Below are 23,404 nucleotides of genomic sequence, written 5' to 3' on the forward strand. Positions count from 1 at the left end.
GCTGGCACCACATATAGCATATGCTGTGTTGTAGGCACATTCATAAGCATAGTTTTATAGGATGAGAGCTCTTGCAGTACAGAAAGCATTCCTCCAGCCGCTTTCAAAATCCATCTTCTCTTAGGAAGCTGAGAGAAGTTGGCAGAACAATTCTGGGAATGGTGACTGAGTGGCTGAGAAACTTCTTGCAGTGTCAGCCTTAAAATGTTGCTGGTGTTTGGAACTGATGAACTTGGCATCTCTCGAAAAAGCCGATGCAGTCTGTTTACTTCCAGAGATCCTACAGCACTATTCAGAACAGCATGCATGTTATTTTGGCCAGATTTTTGAGTTTGTTCCCCCATGTGATTTCTATGTGGTCTCAACAGGATATTCTCAAGTTGAATTGTTAGGCAGTGTGATCATCTTGTTTAATCAAACACCTGTGTCTTCAGTGGAACTTGCATTACACTCTAGTACCATGTAGCAAAGCCCTTAAAATCTGGTCTCTTACAGCCAATTATTATTGTTTTCTTTGTCAGGCATCTGCTTAGAACGGATAACTGGGAGTCTGTGTACACTGTAGCCTTTACTTTCCCTACTTTCTTATCCTAATTACTTTCAATGTATAGGTCTCCCAGCAGCTGAAGGGGAAAATAAACTCTCAGAAAAGGCTAACTGTACACAATGTATTTTCTACTTTCTCATCCCTAAAACTGGACAGCTGGGCATTTACCGAAGCAGTAAAGTACTGATACAACGGAGTTTACTGAGGAGTCCATCTGGAAACAACAACAACAAAAAAACCTGTGTGGGTTTGGCAAGTTTCCCAGTCACAGCTGTTTTTTTCCAAAGCAAAAATCATCCCCAGTCGATACACGATTTTCCCCATCAGATGGTGCTCAAGGACAGATTTATTGGGCATCTCATCCTCCAGCAGAAAAACTGCTACAAGCTGAAGCTAGATGGGCACTCTAGGAAGAGCCAGAAGTGCTACTGAGTTTGTTTTTCTTTTGCAGGGGAGTAAAAGAATAAGGAAGAGACAAACCACAAACCTCAGGCCTAAATGACAGCAAGAGCTGAATGAGAAGGGTTCTTTGGGACACAGCTCATGTCACTTGCTGTTGTCTTTGCCACTGAGAATTAGGGAAGCAGCTTCTGGAGGTGATGAGCTCTAGACCAGCAACTGGAGAAAAGAGCCCCAAAAGGGTGTGATGAGCAGCAGAGGGGAACAGAGAGCACTCAGGAGGAGACTGAGTGCTGGGAGACCTCTGATTCCTCTTCCTAGTGTAACCACGTTGGAGATTTGCCTTACTGCTCATCTTCTGTGGATCTCAACGTGCTCTGAAAAAGTAACAAAGTACTAATGTGTTTGGAAGCACCAAGAGCTTAGGACCCTATTTTTTCATGAAGCAACCTCCATCTTTATGCTTTTACTATGGGGAACCCAGTTTTAAATACCAATGATCCAAGCACGTGTACTAATGGACAGCAAGCAAAGCTGTTAGGTTCCTGAAACTTGCATTCATTATTTAAATTTGTGTGAACAAAGCCAAAAACAGTTTTTAAAATGAGACATCTTTGCCCAGACACAAACCAATTGATCACTAACAGCACGTGAAGGAGAAGCTCTTCCGGGAATTAACTAAAAGCTGATGTGCATCATTTTGTACTTATTTATTTGGTCAGATTTCAGGTGGGTCTGCTATAAAACAACTAAACAGTTCGATCTGCAAAGAAGTTTCAAAAAAAAAAAAAAGCAAATTCAAGGCCTCATTCAATCATTATATCAGTAATGCAGTGACAAAGTACTTGCTGACAGTTTTACAGCTGAAACATATTTTTCATTTAGAAAGATGATCAAATTTGTTTTATAGCTAAAGCTTACTGGCTTTGTTTGAGCCCAGTTTCACTCCCAAACAGGAGTAAAATAATGCCTTCCACAAAAAATCACTTTTTGAGAATAGCCATGAACATCTGACTGAGATTTCTAGGGTTCACCTAGCAATCTCTCCACAGCTTAAAATCTGCATTTGACACACAGCAGAGATTGCATAGTTTGAATGCAGGAAAACAAAAGACGTGAGCCAATAAAAGAGGTCAGACAGGTTTGGCATTTCAAATACATACATGAAATGAGTACCTTGGAAAAGCTGTTAAAGTCATTATCCCTTTTTAAACTCATTTACCATCCCAGCCCACAATTTTTTCAAAGAAATCTACCCTGTGATTTTAAAAGCAAATTCTGATTTTTAATAGTTCTTTCAAAACAAGATTAAATAAAAAAGTGAATCTTATTGCCCGCAGATTTAGAAATGTGCGAATGAAAAAGAAGAGTTATGATTTCACAGTGTACATTCTTAAATGAAAGTTATGAGTCTTGTAACAAGAAGAATTAAAATGATTTTTGCATCGTGCTGAAATGTGTATCTGTGCTAAAGCAAGCTCAAAACTTAAGATAAAGTGGGACAGAAAGTGCAAATTCCTGAGACCTATTAAGTGTCATTTATTTTAATGCATCCTTCATACCCACGTGCACTCAAGTGATGGCCACTTATGCTGGGATGAAGAAACTCTGTGTTTCTTATGGGCATTATTAAGGTGCACAGTGACTGCAACTGATTCCAGAGCCCCTGGAGTGCTACTTTTCTATACAAACAAATGAGCGGGAGAGAAAGAAAAGACAATCCTTCCCCTCTTATAGACAAAGAAATAAAAATAAAATGATTTCACCAGGGTCACAAGCATGAGAGAAGGAGCTTTCTTGTGTCTCAGTGGTCCCTGACTCAAACAGGACACTGCTCAGTTTTCTATGTGCAGTGCTCCATAACTATTCTACTGCCATGTCTGCACTGCAACGAAGATGCTAAGGTGCAAAAAGCAATCTTGAACAGGAGCACTACTTATCTACTCGAAGTTTTCTATTTTTAGGGCTTCTGGTATTCCTTTAGGTACGCTCAGTACCTAAAGTTAGTGACAATCAAGATCATTTAGATTTCCCTTGGTGATTCTCAGTACCATTTTAAAAGCTACATATTGGCAAAAATTTGGAAACTAAAAATTCAAGCAATTCAGGTCTTGTCATTGTTCCAACTTCTATGAACTGCACGTGCAATTCTCCTCCTATAGCTTGTTCCTTCTCTTCTTCCTCTTTTCCGTGTCACAGCTCTTCAAATAAATTAGGCTTCAGGAATATGTTTATGCTTCTTACAAAGTCTATATGATAGGTGCATTGTGCAGTTTTCAGTGTTACTCATATTAATGCTCTGGTCAAAATAAGTATCATTTGATCATAAATAAAATCTGAAATGATACAGATTTCTGTAAAGAACCCCTTCATCACTGAACTGTCAATGATTTTCAATTGATAGCTGGGTATTGAGCCTGCGTGATTTGGTTCCACAAGATGATAAGGCACATTTCCATCCTATTTAATAGTGGAAATAATGTAATTAAAGCATTGCCATAAGTTATTTATACATTATTTTTTTTACGCCTTCAGTAATTTGTAATTGCTCCAGTATTCCTTTCTCTCAGTTAATGATATTGGCTTTACCCAAATGGAAATGCTGAGATCCACGTTGAAGTTTGTCTTCTCTTTACTGGATCCTATTTTCTGGTCAGATTGTTTAGAATCTGAATCTGGTACATCCATGGTTCAATACAAACAGTTCAATCTTTTGCTATGTTCAGTACAGCTGGTTCTCAGGCTTACTTCTCTGCCTTTCCCCTTGTGATGCCTGCCTAACTAATCGTGGTGGTGGCACAGGTCTTGCCAACCCATGGTCTGCAGTCAAATCTTCCCTGCTCAATGAGCCAAATCTTGGTCTCGTCAGCAGTGGCTGCCTGAACCCAATGGATGGCTGAGGCAGGCTGCCTGACTCCTGCTGCTCTCCTCGTCCGTTCTGGCTCCCATCAACTTCGTTCTTCCACTCCATGCTAAACTCAGAGGGTGGCCGCTGTTGTCTCAGTCTTTGCTCTCTCAAGATTTTCCCTGCTCTGGGTCTTAAATTGAGCACTGTGGTAGTGGCATCCATTTCAGAGTCACTGCTGTCACCCACTGTTAATTGAAAACAAAATAAGGATTTTAGCTGCAAAATGCTTCTGCTTCAAGAATACTCACACATCAGCACACCGAACAGCAACAGCCATAGAAAAATGTTTCATTGTGTTTCTTAAATTCATTGTTTTGTGATTAGGCACAGCAATAAACACGTTAAGATTTGACTTTCTAACATCCCTCTCCTCAAAATGGTGATACTCAGAAATCCCTCACTGTCAGAGTGCTACCTTTTTTAAGCTGACATTTCCCCAGGCTCTTCAGATCTGACAGGACACGGAGTAAATGGAATAAACTTGACCCTCTCTGAGCTACTTGGGATCTAGTCCCCAGTGCTGTTCAAGCAAGATGAAGAAATGAGATTTCCTCACATATCAAGCCTAATCTGAGGCATTTCCAGGGCACTGCATCTACAGGGACTCTAGAAACTGGGCTTTGGAAAGGGAGCATCAATGCATCACCAAGCAAAGGTGGGCAGTGACCAGATGAAATAAAACAGCCCATCCTTAAGATGCCTGAATGTACGATATCAAAGGATAACCACAGGGCAAATCTCAGCTTGCCATAGACTCCTTCACCCACTTGCAGCAGGGTAGAAAATGGCCAAGAGAAAGCTGGCATAATCATTTAAGGAATGCAGTGATCGTTATCAGGTAAACTAAGCTGGGAACAATCAGGCTGTGTAGATGTGCAATATATTTTCCCCAGCAGACTTAGAAGCACAGAATATTTCAAGTTGGAAGGTGCCCATGAGAGTCATGAATTCCAACTCCTGGTTCCACACAGGACCACCCAAAATTCAAGTCATAGGTCTGAGAGCAGTCTCCAAATGCTCTTTGAACTCTGGCTGGTTGGGGCTGTGCCCTATTCCAGTGCCTGGCTACTCACCCAGTAAAGAACCTTTTCCTTCTTTTTAATTGACCAATATCTTCAACAAAACTGGCATGTTTCAGTCATTTGATAAGCGTGTTAACAATTATTTATGAATGACTCAAATTTATTCTTAGATTTAAGTCAGATATGGTGTTTCAAATAAATCAAAGAATAATTTATTGCACAACTGTCATAAGCTCAACTTCCATTAGTAGCCTACATATTATTTATTTTTAAAAGGCGAGGAAGAGGTCAACAAAACATATCACCACATAATTGTCCATTCACCCAGATAATTTTATATCAAGGAAGGTCTTCATCAGTTTATGTTTGCAGGCTTTTTCCCTCATAAATATGTCAAATTGTATATTTTTTGACAATTGAATAATCTGGAGGCATATTTCCTCTTTAATGTTTAATACTAGGTGACAGTAGGTGACCTCTGTAGTCATAACTATGGAATAAAAGACATCCTGCACTCAGGAGAGCAAAGATGTAATTAGCAACAAAGACATGGTCTATTGCTAAATTAATTTGGAAGAATGGGAAACTAATTGTTTTGGGGTGTGGTCAGGGAATTTTAGTGAGTGTGCAGAGATTTAATCTCCCCAACAAGATATTGATCACGCAAATGATAACAAGCAGAAGTAATGTGTAGATCTAACCAAAGTTTTCACATCAGATAGTTGCATTCCTTCAGATTATTTTTTTTTTTAGTTTTATAATTCAAGACCTCCAAAATGAAATGTTTGTGAGTTTAGGCATAAAAAAGTAGACATTCAGGTTGTTAACAACAGAATTTTGAAAAGTTCTTCATGAGATCTATATGTCAGTCATCATGTCTTCATTTTTCTCAGTGGTTCACTTCTCAGGGCACTGCCTACTCTGACCTCAGTGAGAAAAGAAACCACATAGGGTCATAATTTAAGAGGGAGATTTGGACATTATCCAATAAAGACAAAAAGAATGAGCAATGGCAGTTTCTGGTGAAAATGTCTCAGGCTGAAAACTCCACAAGACTGTTTGTTGGGGCATTTCTTCACACTAAAATACCTGTTTTAGTACAAGTGCTATTCTAGCCCTTGCAGATAAAGCAGTTAATATTTTTTCTGAAAATCAATATGCTAATTTCTGTACATCATCCCTGGAAAAACCTTCCTTCTAGGTAGGCAAGATGAGTGCAGCACACTAGGGGGCAGAAAAATTTCCATTACCTCTGGAAGATGTTTTGTTTCTCACACGTAGTTTCTCTGGGAGTTTAGTATTTTTAGGAAGTGAAAGAAATCTTTTTGTATTTGCAGCAGCCTGTGCAAAGAATAAAAGAATCATTAAGATACAGCAGACTGAAGTACTTGCATAATGCATATTAAGATACACAGCTGAGGCTTGAATAGACTTAGGTAGCTCAAGGGCTAGGAAGTAGTTTGGGATTAGCTAATATGTGATCTTTTATTACACACTCAAGTTAACACTTTCTGCTGGTTGAGGTCTCTGCTAACTATGGTAAGGACTGAGTAATCTCAAGCAGTTCAATCAAAGCAAAGCCTAGTGCTATGCCCTCTGAGATCAGAGTTAATAAATGTATGCTCTCAAACTCCAGCCTTACCTGTACAGGTCTTTCGGTGGAAGGAAATATGGCTTCATTTTGTGCAACTCTATTTCGGAACTTTATTAGTCAGTTGCAAAAATTAGGCTGAGACTGAAGCTTGGGCACAAAAGCTAATCTGTATTCTGATCCTGCAAATGCTTTATACATACAAATGACTTTCCACAGTTGATTAGTCACGCTCAGGCTGATGGGGTAGCTGGGCACCTGTGTGACAGTTTACCAGCACAGGGCACAGAAGTCTTGTTTTCACAAGTTGAAGCACTACAGTCCCTAGGTGCAGAGCACACCTCACACTTCCTGGAGCATATGAGGTTCTTTCCAGGGCAGGGTGATTCTTAAAAATTCAGAAATTTCCCAAGGGTATCCTTCCTTTCATTTGTCACAAAGACCTTCTAAAACCTTGACAGTCTACCAACTTTCCCTGCCTGTACCACTCAGCAATGCACACTCAAAGTCAATGTGAAAAGAAAATCTACTTTCCATGAGACATTTTTCTTCTTTTTATACTTTTGCGCTTCTCATGATTACTGTCTTTCTTTGTGTGATGGGTTTCCTCAAGGACAATTATTTTTTAAAATTACAGCCTTTGAGTCTGAAAAATCTGTCAGACACCATCTTCCTCTCTGCCCCAAAAACATCCTTCTCCTGCCAAGTCTCTTAATTACTCCCCCTTGAAAAATCAACATAAGTGTGGTTGAGAAGGAAAAAAATCATTCAGAAACAGTCTTATTGTTACAACCAATGCTACAGGTAACCCAGGTAATGGTCACAAATGTGATATAGCATTTATTGTAGACAGCAGCAGCTGCTGCCTCAGTAGCTGAATGACAACTATATCAGCAAAGGTAGTGGTCATTAAGTGTTCCTGCAACATGAAAATACATGTTTATATGGGGATTAATTTCCTTCAGAGTTAAAATAGGGACGCTGACTTCACTGTTTAATCAGTGTACTCTTTTCAAATATGGTCTTAAGTTTACAATGATGGTATAAAACAAGTGCTTCAGAGAGTCAGATGTTGCCATGACACACCATTTCTTGAAGATGAAGGGATTTTCCTATCCTGTGTCAAAGCCTGAAGCCCTGACCACTTTTTAAGAATCCTAAGGAACCCACAGCATTTTTCAAATGAAGTGTTCACCCTTTCTGACGTGAACAGAAACTCCCCTCCTTCCCACATTCTGGAGCATTCTGTATGGAGTTTGTCTGTCTCAAAGTCATATTCTACCTCAGCTGTTGACTCTTCATCAAAAAACTGATAGAGAATTCTGATCACACCATAGAGGGACATTGTGTATGAAGCCTGCTCAGCTTCTCAGAGATAAAATCTTCGCAGCAGACACCACTTCCAGATTATATTCTACAATGTGGAAGGCTTTCGGAAGGGTTCAATGCAAACAAAGAGGCCTATGTACGCAATTCAGGGTGTAAGTGTGACATTCTAAGTGCAGTTGTCAGTCAAGTTTGGAATTTATTTTTTCTGCATTTCAGAAGATTTTTTTTCTGCATGGCACATAGCTATGGAGAATTGTTTTCCAGAAATCAACTAAAGTGCAAGTACCGGTCTTTCTCTTGACAGGCTGTTAGTTTTCCGTAGGCTCTCCCTGAGGCTGTGCCGACGACGGATCAGAATTTCTTTGGCTTGCTTCTCATTTGCATCTGCAGCCAGGCTATGTCGGTTATATGACATGGTCTGAAATAGAAAAGCTGTGGTTACTTTCTGAAAAGCACAATGTCAAATGTGTTGAGCTCTATGCACATAACAAAACATGCTTTTTGCTTTGATATTTTAATAATTGGCATAAATTCTTGTGAATAAAGTCATATTAAAGACAATTAAGAACAAGGGCAATAATTATGCCAGATTTTTTTTTTTTAGTCAGAGGATTCATGAGCACCTGTTTGGTTTTTAGGCCTGCTGATATTTATAATGAAAGAGCAGTTGGAAAAAGCTGGCTTAATACAGTGGTTACACCCGTGTTTTACTTGCTCAGTCAATATGTCAATGGAGGATGCACATTTGAAAGTGATAGGATGAGTCACCTACGGGGAAGTCATTTTTACCTCCAGCAAGCTGAAGCAAGCTCCACTTTTAAACATCTTCCAAGGGCACAGACAGTCAAACTACTTAGCCACAGGATGGTTAAATGTGAAATGTCCTTTTGCTTTTACTTCACTATTTTTCCAGCTCATCACCTCTGCTCTTAATACAAGCAAATTCACAACTGGAGGCAAGTGGGAAATCTAATCTCATATTGTAAAGTGAACAAAATACTAATAGAAGTGGGACAAGGTTGGGTTGAATTTACACTTATGATCCTTTTTAAATAATGGAAGTATATTGCATGTAGTATGCCCAAAGCACTAAGTTTTATCAATAGCATAAAGCAAAATAAGCTGTTTACACAAATGAGTATGCATATGTTGCTGAAAATGTTACAATAACAGGCATTTATTCATAGGCAATAGAAGTAAATAACAGCATTAATTGATACACTATTGTACAGTAGATATTGCATTTGCCTGAAGATCTTTTATGAAGGTAAAAAGCATGGTCAAAGAGGAGGGATATTTACGTATGCAAAACTTTATTCTTACTCGATGACGTATTTGGTAGAGATTCTTTGTAAGTATTTCCCGCATGTTTTCCATCTCAGTGGGAGAAAGTGGCTTTATTTTTCCTTCATGATATTCACTGTTGAAGAATAAAACCCAGGAAGATACACAAAAGAATGAGGAAGAGAGAATATTTTTATTTTTATGATTAGAAATTACACTTGAACTGTTTCCTTTGCATTGGAATCAGCGCAGTAAAACAACTGAGGAAAAGGTGAAAATGTAGTAGTGTCTGAGCACAAAACCTCGATCTCATCTGAGTCAACTGGTAAGGCTCAAAATCCACCCTCTGAAATCTGTACTGATTGCACTACACTGTAAATTCGACTAAGGTACTTTTCACAACATCCCTCAGGCCTCCCTTGTAGCTCCTGGCAGCAGATGTGCAGGCATTGGATCTAACCCAGCTCAGCATAACATGGCACAGCAATGTTCCTGGGAAGCTGGGTGCAGCTGCCCCTGTAAAACAGCACGCTCCGGAAGAGCAAGGCTCACTCATGCTTTGTACGTGAGCTGCTGTGAAATGATCCAGTTCCACGTCTACTTACTGTTCATGTGATATTAGGATACAGAGTGTCCTAAGTCAAAGCAATTATCCTGCCTACGGACTAGACTGTGAAGTACACAATGTGACCCTGCTGTAATGCTCAGTCGTGTAGGCCTTGCTGCCTTACCTGAGAGACACCGATGAAGGCACCTTGCTTATCATGCCACTCTCTGCCATTTCGATGGCATGCTTTATTTCCAGCTTCTTGTACAAAGAGACAATGCTGGATTTGGGCTGGTTCTCCCGGATGAGAAGTCTTCGCAGGTATTTATTGTCAAACTTTTTAAACCTGTGCATGAAGCAAACCAACCCAACCAGTTAATTTTTACTGGACAGAGTTGAGAAATGCATCTATACTCTTGCTAAAGCAATTGTGAAGGAGTTTATTCCTTGGGAATGTGCCTGTTCGTGTTAGTAACTTACTACTAGATATCATAACAAAAGGTCAAATTCATCTTTGCTTCAGAAAGTCTTAACCCATGTTTTGGTTAATCTCTTAAAGCACAATGTCCCTAGCAGCAACTTTTAGCTTCTATGTACTCTGTGTTATTGCACAATATTATTTCTAATTCTCCCTTTTCATGGAGACAAAGAGAACATTAAATATTTACTGTAACAACAAATAAGAGGTCTACATTTGCACCCACTGCTTTTTCTTTGAAACTTTAGCCTGCCCTTGTAAAAATTTTTAAGTTCTCCTTTTCTTTAGAACAACTGCAGCCCTCTTGGATGCTTAGTGAGAAAATATTGATTGGAGCAGAGTGACTTTGTTTGTCAGAAAACACCCCACACTCCAGTCATTCTGAAATTATTCTTAAATTTCAGTAAAAAATGTTTCTGAAGGTCACAAAGAGGTGGGACTCTCCTTTGGTTTGTAATCTGTTGGTGAAAGATCTCACACAAAGTGAAGGAGAACCAGGCTAAGTAAAGTTGTCATCCATCTGTCAGGACAGCATCCTCAGTCATGCTCTCAAGTCATTTGGTGAGGAATTCTCAGCCTCTGCAGCTGATGCTGTTCCTCTCTGTACAAAATGCTTCAATTCTTGTTGGAGCAATGACCAGAGGTGGGTGAGCAATGCTCTTGCTTCACGATGTCTGAAGGATTTGGGTGAAAAAAGAATGTGCTTCTGAGAAAAGGGAGTTAGATCCAAACAAACAACGATGATGATTCAGCAGCTAAGCTGCAACATAAATAATTCAGGTACAGCCACTGGTAATCTTCTTAACTGACAACGAGTCTTAAATAATACCATCAGGAACTGTGGAGCTGCCTGCCATTAGGATCCCTCATGCACCTCATGCCAGCCAGTGCCTTGATCTTCCTAACGGAAGTCACAGAGCTTTTGCTTGTTTCACATCATCTAGGGAACTAACCCCTCACTTAACACCACAGAGACAGATAGTTTGCAGCAGGAAAGCCAGCTCAGGATCAAAAGCTCGGAAGACATGCAGGGAATGCCCTGAAACTGTCAGAAACAGTGAGATTACCCACACCATCAGAAGGTAGAATAATTTACCCTGGGATCAGAGGGCTGTGCTTTTTCCCAGCTGGAAATTTTGTACTACTTGCTTGTGGTTTAGTTAAAATGACATTGTTTTACTGCTTTCTCTTTGCAACCCACGCATTCTAAAAACAACCATCTGCATTCAAGAATAAAATGCTGAAAATGAAATCTGATGCCCGGCAGCTTTCATTTGTTGCTGCGGAACCAGTTTATTCTTCCCTGTATAACAAAGTTTTAAATGCCATTCTTACTTATCTCTCCAGAAGTTGTGACCCCAGTGTCCACACACATCTTCAATTCCTGTCTTCACATGATCAAAGAACTAAAAAAGAAATGTTGATTCATTACATAAATGTATAGGCCTATACATTTGGCTTACCGTTAGACTATATTAATTTTCAACTTACCTCAAAACAGAAAAGCCAAGGCAGAATTCAGGATGATGCTCAAGTTTAACTAAATGCAGTCTAAGCAAACAAGCATGGGCTAGGCTTACAAATACTGAAAGGGGTCAGTTCTGCCCTCAGTCACATGCCTAGGGGGGCACCTGGATCCTGTTCTCCCCGGGAGTTCACAGCCCCAGAAGGACAGAAGCCAAATTCTACAATGTCAACCCTGCTCAGCTCCTGCCTAAATCTGGAGGTAAGTTGTTTTTGCCATATTTTCATTTCTTTCAAGTTCCCTAATTGCTTGGAGCTACGCCTGAAACTTCTCCAGGGACTTCCCCAGGCTTGACAGTGAGCCAGGTGTGACTTTGTGGAGGAGGCAGCCCAAGTGGGCAGTCAGCACTGCACTTTCTGAATGCCAAGCCAGCATACTGAGCTCCTGTTTTGGGGTACTGTGGTCCAGACTCACCTCAAAGTGTCCTGAGCAACCAGTATTAGAACCACATTCTTCCTCAGACTTCTACCCATTACAAAAAGGTAAATCAGTTCTGCTAAGATCTCACTAGATCCCCATGGGCAGCTCACAGCCAACTGTGCACTTGATTCAAGTAGATGTCTCTAAACTTTAGGGGGAAAACCCATTGAATATATCCAAATGGTAGCTCAAAAATGACTGACATTTTGGATGCTTAGATTCAGTACTTTACTGAATGTGTCCCTTATTATTCCTCATTTGTGTAATTTTAAACCACCAGGTCTTTGCAGCTGATATGCTGCAAGGAGAAATATAGTCAAGAATACGCATAGCTAATGAACCACAATCATTAGAGACATACGTATTCAAAACACAGATCTATTAAGACATTAATGACATGAGAGTTCAGGAAGTTTAAATGTGTCTGTAGGAGGATTTTACATGTGTTTAATTAGACTGACTCAACTACAATGTAATGTAATTAAATTGCCAAATGTTTCTTAGTGTAGTCAAGTTCTAAAATAACACATATCTCCTATGCAAAACAAATTACAAAAAGATAATTTACTTCAACAAGTGAGCAAATCCAAGAGAAGATCTCAAATTTAAAAATACCTAATAATGATAATTTTGATAATTATCAAGTGTTAAATATAAGCTTTGCAGCTATTTTGCTTAAAACAGCTATAGAAAAGAAATCTTAAAGAATGTGTCTCTTTATAATGCTGTGTGTTAAATCCTTGTCATACTGAAAGCCATCAAGAATTTCATCTCTATGAAGGTTTCATCTGTGTTAATGAAGCTACAACATACCCTGTTATAAATTTCTTCACTGACAGCAGGCTGCTTTTTATTTGACCTTTTGACATCAAGAAACTCCACCAGTGGACGAATTGTTATTCCCTGTGAAATAAAAAACAAATGTTTCTGTGTTTTTTCATAAATATGAAGGAAAAACAAAGCCTTTCAATCTTCTCTATCTCTTTCAGAGTGGTGAAAATGGCAGTGGATAACATTTTAGCTCCTAAAACATTTTAGCTCCCAAAAATCCAGTCTGACAATCCTAATAGCAAATTCACTCTTGTAACAAGTGGGTGTTACATGCAGTTGTAAAGTCCTTGGCAACACACAGACTCCAATGATACAGAAGAAAAGAAAGTTTGACTGTCTAGAGGAGAGAGGCCCAAGATGGTTAAATGACATACTGCTAATGGGATTTGTCTTGAGTGACCCACAGGTAGTCGCAAAGGTAGCATTGCTACTGAACAGTTATAGACCAGACCTGTGACACAAAGACTTTTGGTAAATATGTGTCCATGCTGCACAATTCTCAGCAAAAGAACAAAAGTTTTGGCTGCCCCAGAATGATATAATGATCCTTGAACAATTGTTTGTGGAAAAATTAACATCACTGTTTATTTGTACAGGCATACTGACAGAGGAGAGAAATGAATCTCATGGTGTTGAGATCAGTCCCTACTATCCCAGACAACTGTGCCATGTACTTGTTTTCATAAACTAATTAAGCTTTATCTCAGAAATAGTTAGGTTTCTTTGCCCCATTGCTCACATGGAACACTCCTCCTGAACCTCATTGTTCTGATAATTAGAAAGCTGCTTCTTAATTACACCATGGTCACTTTGTACCACTTTGTTCTTCTGCCAACATTGTGTTTTTAGCTTAAAGAGTGCTCCTCCTTCCCTGATGTTCACTCCCTGATATAAACAGTAATTATATTCCCTCTTCTGCTTCATTTTGCTGGGACCAAGACATCCTGGTCTTCTTTGGCACAACAGGTATATCAGTCCCATGTTATTACTCTAGAACACAACACTGTTCTCTGCTGGAAACACATGCCTCAATACATCTTTCTTATGCTTGGATTGCATTGGTGGCTTAAGCCCCAACATATCATCCATCAACACACCTGTGTCTTTTTCTCTTTTAATTCTTTTTCCAAATAAAGGTCTCCATAGTGAAAAAAAGTTCTAGCAAGAACAACATTTGAACATCCCACTGTTATAATTCTATTCTATTCCATTTCCACCATATTGGTCCACATTTACTCTCTTCTTTCTGTTGATACTTCATGTTTTCACCTTCCATGGTCCATCATTAAGAAACATCAGCACTAAAAAAATTCCTATGTTATGGTCAGTAACAACAACATTAAACAAAATCATGTCCTGGCTGTTAACAACTCATCAGCCTATTATTTGTTCAGGGTGGTTGAACACTGGAATAGCTGCCAAGAGAGGCTGAGGAATCTGCATTCACGGAGATGCTTACCATAAAACTGGCCATCACCCCGAGTAACTCAGTGTAGTTCTGCAGGTGGCCTTGTTTTGGGCATGAGGTTGCACTAGACACCCTCAGACCCAAACTACCCTTTATGTCTATTTCCCTTTATAGGAGAAACTGCCAGCTTCTTCCACACTTCCTCATACACTTTGCAATCATCTGAAAGCCAATCTAAACCTATGTGTTACTAACAGTCAAGCTAATAATCTCCTGTATGGCTCCTGTCTTCCACCTCGCCCCCAAGAAGGAAAAAGATTTTTTTAAAAAAGGGAGCTTTTAAAATAATCTAGTTTGATGAGATTACTCTCAAAAAAAAAATTGCTTATCAAAGAATGATATTAGGTTTCACTTTGGTGAACCTTGATGCATTTCATAACACATTCCCAGTACATCCACATTTTAAAGCATTTTATCCTCCAAAGTCAATGTTCACTTCCTTCTTCTCATTCATCCATTCAGATCAGATCTCCATGACCACTGTGATATCAGAGATCTGTTCTTCACATTCTTTCACACCAGTGGTGCTTATGAACGGATGTTCAGATGTTTTTCACCAGTACTGCTTAACACACAGATTCAAATGCTGCAATTCACCTTGCAGTGCCCTTAAATGTTTTCCATTCCTCTTTCCACTCTTCTTTGCACCCAAAACCTGGCTTCTTAGTAAATGTACAACTTAAACATTCTAACAAGGAGTTAGTACTGGGGCTGTACCAGATTATATTTAATCTCTACCCCAACCTCACTGGGTCCTAAATGCTTAATACTACTTACATGTTCACCTAAGTACTTAATATCTGACATAGTTTTGCTATCTGTCTGCTGACTGCATAGCATTTTTTTTTAAGTATGACCACGGAGCAATGCGGAAGTATGTTACTTCAAGTATGCTCCTTCCAGTTATTTAAGGCATCAATTTTTCTACCCACAGCTTATTTACACCTTGTCTGAGAGAGAAAAGGTCCAGAAGAAGAAAGGCATTACCTGAATAAAAACAGTAAAAAATATCACCACGATAACAGCAGTGATGAACAATTTCTTCCTGGGGAACACAGAAGGAGGAAGCAGAAATACAAGTGAAAAGCAAATAGCTCCTCGGAGGCCTCCATAGGCAATAATAAATTGGTCCTTAAAAGTGAGAGGAATTGTCCGGAACACATTAATGATCTGAGTCAGAACAAAAACACCTGAGGAAAAAAAACATGGAAATCCAAGAAAGAGAAAAAAGTAAATCAAAATTGCATTGAAATCCCCCACAATGCTAATACTTGCTCTGAAACACCAGTACTTGCTTCTTACTTGCATATTATTGAACGAATAAAATGTTACATAGCAGTGTGAAAACACCACAAATGAAAAAACAAAAATTCTTGTTAAACATATTTAGTGACCTCAGGCCAGCTGGACTTAGGACCTGAAGCACCTAACTGATACTCATGAGATAGCCACTGTGTCCTTCTTATGCAGTAATAATTCTTGTGTCAGCACGTACCAGAATCCTGAACTACTTTTTTCAATGGGAATTAAGATACTCTTGAACACTTTGGCTTCCCACCTCCAACAATCCACGCTTTGAATTCTGCAAAATCCTACTCAGATACTTAATTTCATTTCCATAAACAGGAAAGATGGAGGACTGGGGATGGAACAAGAAGACATCAGTGCAAGGTGGTGTATTCAAGGCACATGTTACAGCAATGCAGCAGGCTGGAGAAAGGCAAAAAGGCAGGGCACAAGGGAGCAAGCCAGGGGGCCAGGAGCTGAGGGGCAGTCAGGCTGTTTTTCAGCATAAGGTATGTGCAGAACTGCATATTCTTTTAAGAAAAGTGTTTGTTTGTAAAGAAATGTGTAATTAGATACATTAACTCAGATTAACAGACTTGACTACCTCTGCCTTTAGATGGGCAGGCTCAAGATCAAACTGTTTTTTGGATTTAATTTTGGGGCAAGATGGAAGGTAACCCTGAGATCTGGGACATGTTACAAATAAGATAATGGGACTCTCTACATTTTGTCATTTTCTGGTGGATGAAAGGTGGGAAGTATCACTTGTAAAGAACAAGACACACAGTCTGAGACTTGCTTACCCAGCGCCCTCCAGATTAAACAGAACAGGAGAGTGAAGCTAACGAAGGCCCAGTTCCACTCATGGTTCTTTCCAACTGTAGACACTCCCATGAAAATGAAGATTAAGGTCTCACTGACACTGCTCAACATCTTCATGAAATATTTTATTGTTGTATAGGATTTTTGGGAAACATTTTCCTCCACGTATTTATTCATAGTCATGGCACAAGCTGTAATCCTGAAAGGGAAATACAATCCTCTGTTTCATTGTCTTTTCACTTTTCCACAGTCCTCTTTAAGATACAAAGTATGACTTATTCCATCACCAACAAATCTCAAAGTTATAAATTTAGTAAACGTCCTGTTTGGGGCATGTGAGTTTATTTTTTCCATGGTAGGAAGTTTTCTGAGAAAAACTCACATCAGTGTATGAACAGTTTTTTCACCTTCTAAATCCACATGAGATGTTTAGGGCTCACTCAAATGATGCACTTTGAGAAAGGCAGAGCTGAGGAGAGCCAGGGAAGCCCTGGAGAACAGGAATTGCTGTTCCTATTGCTGCTGAAGGACATCAGAAAGACATTATTCAGATACTACCAGACAGGATGGCAACTGTAAGTCCTGGGGCAGGACTTTACTCCCTTCCCAGGCTGGCCCACCAAACCATTCCACCTTCGATGGCAATGACAGCAGCCAGCTCCTTTCTCCAGGCAAAGTAAGCAACAAGGCCACCAAAACCTTCTCCACTCTAGGACACTGCATGCTTTCCATATGCATAGAGCTGAGCATGGTCTCAGAAGAGAAAAACACAACTTGCCACTGAACATTTAAAGCACACAAAAAATGAATTAAATAGGGATCTCAGCTGGTGAGTGAGTGAACAGACAGGGCTTACTATACCTGTATGTCCATTCTCCAGGCCTGTGTTAGTAAGCATAGTTTCTCTAATTAGCAGGAAAAAAAAAGTGAAGAATGACATTACTGGTACACTAGTGATGTACTCCATGGTTCATGGGTGGCTGAGACTACTCATGTGCAAAGTTTGCAGGCTCAAAGGTGGTTAGTGGTGCTGGCTGGAAACTAACCTCAAGGTGCGGTCTCAGTGAAGGGAAATACAATCTGAATTTCCCAATCACCAAGTCTGTGGTGACAGGACAAGGGGAAATGGTTTCTAATTAAATTAGGGAAGATTTACATTGGATAGTGTAAAAAGGATAGTGAGGCACTGGCATAGGTTGCCCTGAGAGGTGGTGGATGTCCTGTTCCTGGAGACACTCAAGGTCAAGCTGGTCAGGGCTTTGAGCAACCTGACAGAGCTGTAGACAGACCTGTAGACAGACCCTGTTCACTGCAGAAGAGCTGGATTAGATGAACTTTAAAGAAGGTCCATTCCAACTTCCAATAATTCTATGAAAAATATTTTTTGCAAGTGGAAAGAGGAATCTCAGAATGAGCAGTAGCTTCAAAAGGATCTCAGAAGATTCCACCATTGATCCCAAACATATATATGCCCTCTTGTGAAGGCACTGCTTAACTGAGTAGGTGTAACAAGTCCTGGCTACCTCCAATCAATTGCACACACAGTCCAGATGGCACTGGGGCAAGTGCAGGGGCAGCAAAGGCAATCTAGCAAAAAAGCAATGGGCAGGCTGCAAAACAGCCCCTTCCAGACACACAGTTGTCTCAGAGTCTCAAAGCTGCAGCTCACTGTCCAAAACATTGATAGCTGTAGCTGTCAGGTCTGCATTGGACAGACAAAACACAACACACAATACTACTTACTGCCTTCTTAAAATAAATAGTTTTCATGATTGCAGCCATTTAGGATAGCCCTGCAGCTTGGGGAGTGGGGAAGGAAGCTCTGAACACAGTTTGTTTTTGGATTCTGAGGTAATGGAGACACTGAAATAGATGTCTGATAAGAATCTGTCACCAGATTAATCCGGATCTTCACAAGCTGTAACTTAAAACACCTACCACGTTTACCTACAAGAATTTAAAGGGACAAGACTCATATATAGAATATCCATTTCAATCACATTTTCTGTTTATCTAATTAGTGTTGACAGCTGAGTTGATTCATCAGTATAATAGTGTTGTACATTCTTCGTACTATTAAGTACTAGTAAGTACTAGTAAGTACTATTCCACAGCTCATCTCTGTTCACTTCTAGCTTTGATTTATGTGACCTGAGGTGGTTGCCTTGGTCAAGAGCAGTAGGGAAAAACAGTAATTGCAATTAACTTGCAGCCTTCTGTGCCTCTGAAGAGCTCTCCAGTACAAACAGTAGTTTCTGTCAGAAGTGAAATAAACTAGGCCCCTGTGTTCAGTCCTCAAGTTTCCTTGACCTACTAACTTTACAGTACTTTCAATGTTTTTCCATTCAGCCTGCTAAATCACTGTTGCAAAAAAAAAAAAAATAAAAAAAAGAAACATATTAGTAGTTCTGCCGCTCCACTGCCTTCATAACAAATTAGTAAGCAGTGAGTATGACATTATAATTAGAAATGGGAACCAGGCAGACCAAGTTCAGATTAACATCTGTAGTTTTCACACCCCAATCCTGATTCCAGCCTGGCTCTAATTACAGGAGGACCTCCTTCCTCTGCTGTAGAGCACTTTCTCACGGCAGCTGGCGAGGACTGAGTCAGCCCCAGAGATATTTTGGCTGTGCAACCCTGTGTATGGGCTACACTTGGATGCTTCAGGAATCATATGTCCCCAGAGTACACAGACTTATCAGAAGAGGAAGAAGAGAGCACCTCTCATTTGCCTCTGCTCCTTTACCAGTGAATTCCTGCTTCCACAGAAAAGAGGCACTCCATGCGTGTGTCGTCTATATGCCGTAACACTGCATGTTCCTACTCTTGTTTTCTGCCTGTAGTGCAGCACAGCGTGTATGTGCAAGGCCTTGCAGAGCATCTTTAAGAATCTGGGTATGAAGGAAGAGGGTATTTGTAGTTCAGCAGTAGGGTACAGGTGAAAGATGGGAAACTGGTCATTTCTTCCCTATAGGCTGAGCTACAAATGTCCACAGAATCCTGGAACAAGACAGTCTGCAAGGGGCACCTCAAGGTCATTTGGCCTAGGCTGACTCTGAGGCCAGAAGTGATCAGGAGCAGGGTACTCACTGCAGAGCGCAGCACAAGCTGCACTCCAACACAGGGCAGAGCACTCTTCCAAGTGCAAAGCCTAACTAAATGCAAAGAGCATACATAGGGCACAGAATCATAGAATCATTAAGGTTAGAAAAGACAATTAAGATCAGCCAATCCCCACCATGCCCACTGACCAAGTCCCTCAGGGCCACACCCACACGGTTCTTGAACACCTCCAGGGACAGTGACTGCACCAGTTCCCTGGGCAGCCTGTGCCACTGCCTCACCGCTCTTTCTGGGAAGTAATTTTTCCTAATATCCAACCTGAACCTCCCCTGGTGCAACTTGAGGCCATTCCCTCTCATCCTATTGCTGTTACCTGGCAGAAGAGGCCAACCCCTACCTTGCCACAACCTCCTTTCAGGTAGCTGTAGAGAGTGATAAGGTCTCCACTGAGCCTCCACTTCTTTAGACTGAACAATACCAATTCCTTCCATGGTGATGTGGGAGTTTTACTCCAAGGCACTGAGAGGTTTACAGGAGCTGCAGGTGCTCAGCAGCACTGCAGGGAAGGGACTATGCTGTGTGTCCCATGATAGCAAAGTTTCTACACCTCTGCAGAGAGCCATTCCTCCTTCCCACCAGTGTCACTTCTCCCTCAGCTGTTTTGAAGTCCACTCAGCAGAGTCTAAACATGAATAGGATATTTTAAAGATAACTAATTTTCTGTTGTACTGTTGGATGAAAAAAAAAAAAAAAGAAGAAGAAAAAGAAATACTGGAGGTTGCCATTACAAATAGAAATGAATAGCTCACTGGTGCCACACGAAGCAACGCTGTGCCGGTTCCCACTGCACCCTTCCCATTTTATCCTGGATGCAGAATGCCCAGTTTGGTGTTTTCCTGCTCTCTGATACAGCTTCTTCCATGCACAGTTTAGCCACACATCTTTGGCTTTGAAGCCCTTTAAGTATTTGATCATAGGATGTCAAGAACATGTGACTTAAGAAGTGGAGGAAACTAGAAACCACACAAATGCTATGAATAGAAGGTGGGGAAAGAGATGGCTCATTTATGAACTCGGTCAAAGTGGATGCATATGTTACTTTATTTAGGTTCATATCAGAGAAAAAAACCCATGCAATCTTTAGCTCTTACATTAAAGTACTGACCCCTCTGGTCTCATGGCATATTTCTTCTTTTATCAGATGTAAGTTTCCATGTAAACTGTTTCCCAGACCCATAAAACCTCATACTGTCAGGACTGCGATATCAAACATATCCTCACTTTCTTAGAGGATAATTACCAAATGAAGAACTGTCAAGTTTAAGTGACACTCAGTAGTAACATACAGACTTTCAAAAAAAGGTATGTTTCTTATGCCCAAATGACTCACATTTGCAACTAGAACAATACAAAGTCATTAAAGAAGGTCAGCCTTTTAAAAATATTATGTGGAACCTAAGAAAACCATTTAAACATATCAAGTGCCATAAGGGCTCTTTCTAAAGCTGAAGACGTTAGAGTACAAACAGCATCAAGAGACAGCCCGTGCTGTCTCTTTATTGAAGCCCAGGAGGGAAAGCCCACAGAGGGAAAATATTTTTATCTGTTAGTAGTGGGAAGAATAATATTATTTTGTACACAACAATGTATTCAGAGAGCACTGTAACACACAGGCACATGTACCAAGTTACTAAACTGAAGGTTTTATCACTGTAGGACTAGATTCTGCAAATCTTACTGTATTTGTAATGCAGCGGGAGTCTGACTGGATGATACACACACTGTCTCCATTGAATGGCATTTGCTGGCTGCTCACATGACTACATGAAGATGCTGTTTCACAATACCTTGGCATCAGCAGCAAAGCCAGCTCATGAGGTTTGCAGCTACCACTGCCACTCCCTGCCTGCCACGGCTGCCCCCACATCGTTGTGTGTCACCCCTGGGCTGTGACTGTGTGTGACCAGTGGCAGGGTCTCGTGAGGACACGGGTCACCCAACTGATCTGGGGTAAAAATAACCCCACCAAAAATACTAGGGATTATTTCTAATTTGGAGCATTTCAAAGATATGGTTTATGGTGCGATGCCACAGGCAGTTTTAGTGACACAGATGGTGTGGTGGCAAGCTGAGACAATGGGGTGGGAGCAGAACGGGAGAAGCCACAAATCCTCAAGCCAGCTCCACTGCCATACACAGAGAAACGAGACCATATGGCGGGGTTTGCAAAATCCAGTCCTCTCTGCAGTTCCTATTCTTATTTTGGTGCTATTATTACTGAAGTTTGGGGTACTTACGCCATGATGCCCGAGAGATGAAACATTTCAGCTGTTATGTATGACAAGTAACTGTACAGGAAGACAAAGAGTGGCTCAATCACTCGGATTTTATGGGTGAAACGGGTGGTAAAGGCTGCTACAAATCCCAAAAGGATTCCAATCAATACTCCACCGATCCCCACTATAAAGAAGTTAGCAATCCCAGCGAATATGTCAATAACCTGAATTGTGCGCATCTGGCAGAAAGACTTGAACAAATTGTACAGGACCTATGAGAAAAAGAAAGCATATTATGTTTCTGAATTCTTCTTAATTTCCCCTTGTGTCATTGTGTTTCTCTGCTTCATTGCTGGACTTTTTATTTCTCTTTTTTGAACCTACTTTTGTGAGACACTGGATTGCAGCCACCCCAGAGATTACAAGAAACATGGCATCCATGAAGCAGGCTTTCTCTAATATACTAACTATTTGGAACCCATAGTTTAAGGACTTTCCAAACTTTAGAATTTCTAAAGATTTGGATTTAATTCCCATAGAAGACCTGTGTATTTGCCCAGTTTCATTTTCCACCTTCTAACAACTGCCCTTCTAAATAAATGAGGTCAATAGGATTTTTATATTTTCTTGGCCAGATTTCCTTTTCTTTCTAAACAACAACAACAACAACAACAAAAAACCAATAATATAAAGTCCAAGTTTCTCTAATCAGTAGTTACTGCTAAAAAGACAATAATGGAATCAATCACTCTTAACAAAAAATCTTAAATGGTTTTCACAGTTGCAGATTTATTTTGAAAATTCAAGCATTGCCCAATGCTACGTGTGTGCTTCCAGCCTTGTGACACCACGATGGCTACATGATCCCTGTATACAGGCCAAAGTTTGGTCCTATTTCTAGCACAGAGCGCACCTAAGCCAGAAGTGGAAACAGGTCACAGACTTAGCCACCATGTTCATTACAAACACCAGCTAACAGGAGTTAAACCTCTGCTTTCTTTATGGACTTAGCAAATCAAACAGGCTTCTATATCAGAAATGCTATTTGAAAGAACAATCTTTTATCAGTACTTGCACTGTGCCAGCATTGTAGGTAGTTGAATACCGGGAGGTATACTAAAGACAAATGTGAAGACGGGCTATTAAAGGTCTGCTGAGCTAAGTGAAAGGAAAGAACTGAAAAAGAAAAAAGAACAAACACATATTCCAGCGCAAGCATGAAAAAAAAAAAAAGGTTAAATCAAACATAGGAGGGTCACCCAGTAATTTCTGATTTCCATTACAGAGCAACAAGCAGGGGAAGAGCAGGAGCACATACTGCTTCATAAGCATGATGCCCTCAGGATGAGTCCACCTGGGAGAAGTGTCGTTTTTCACCTGGGCAAACCCATTCACCTTGCTGCTGTGAGGCAGACTCACAGCTTTTTTTGCCTCATTCCTCGATATTATGTCCTGTGCATGACAGGTAAGTAATGTCATATGCTCCACTGGTTTTCAATCTGTTTTGATTTCTAGACCTTATGAATTTGCATGGAGAAAAGCATACCAGAATTAAGCCTCCTGACAAGGTGTGCCTTTGTTTTTCATTTTATGAAGATCCCTTC

General features: G+C 40.3%; 1 protein-coding gene across 1 annotated transcript in view; it reads right to left on the minus strand.

Moving 5' to 3' along the window:
- Nucleotides 1–1,429: 1,429 nt before the first annotated feature.
- SLC9A2 (solute carrier family 9 member A2) overlaps nucleotides 1,430–23,404 on the minus strand; it is a 31,357-nt gene continuing 9,382 nt past the window's right edge. The window contains exons 3-12 of the mRNA XM_065741117.1: nucleotides 21,822–22,072; nucleotides 16,440–16,657; nucleotides 15,337–15,539; nucleotides 12,864–12,953; nucleotides 11,441–11,511; nucleotides 9,812–9,973; nucleotides 9,120–9,216; nucleotides 8,083–8,214; nucleotides 6,127–6,217; nucleotides 1,430–4,039 (exon numbers count right to left, since the gene is read on the minus strand). Coding sequence (XP_065597189.1) covers nucleotides 3,669–4,039; nucleotides 6,127–6,217; nucleotides 8,083–8,214; nucleotides 9,120–9,216; nucleotides 9,812–9,973; nucleotides 11,441–11,511; nucleotides 12,864–12,953; nucleotides 15,337–15,539; nucleotides 16,440–16,657; nucleotides 21,822–22,072 — 1,686 coding nt within the window. The 3' untranslated portion in view covers nucleotides 1,430–3,668. The remainder of the gene's footprint in view (nucleotides 4,040–6,126; nucleotides 6,218–8,082; nucleotides 8,215–9,119; nucleotides 9,217–9,811; nucleotides 9,974–11,440; nucleotides 11,512–12,863; nucleotides 12,954–15,336; nucleotides 15,540–16,439; nucleotides 16,658–21,821; nucleotides 22,073–23,404) is intronic.

Source organism: Cyrtonyx montezumae, unplaced genomic scaffold (assembly GCF_038088225.1).
Source record: "Cyrtonyx montezumae isolate F1298 unplaced genomic scaffold, pur_monq_1.0 scaffold_3, whole genome shotgun sequence".
NCBI lineage: Eukaryota > Metazoa > Chordata > Aves > Galliformes > Odontophoridae > Cyrtonyx > Cyrtonyx montezumae.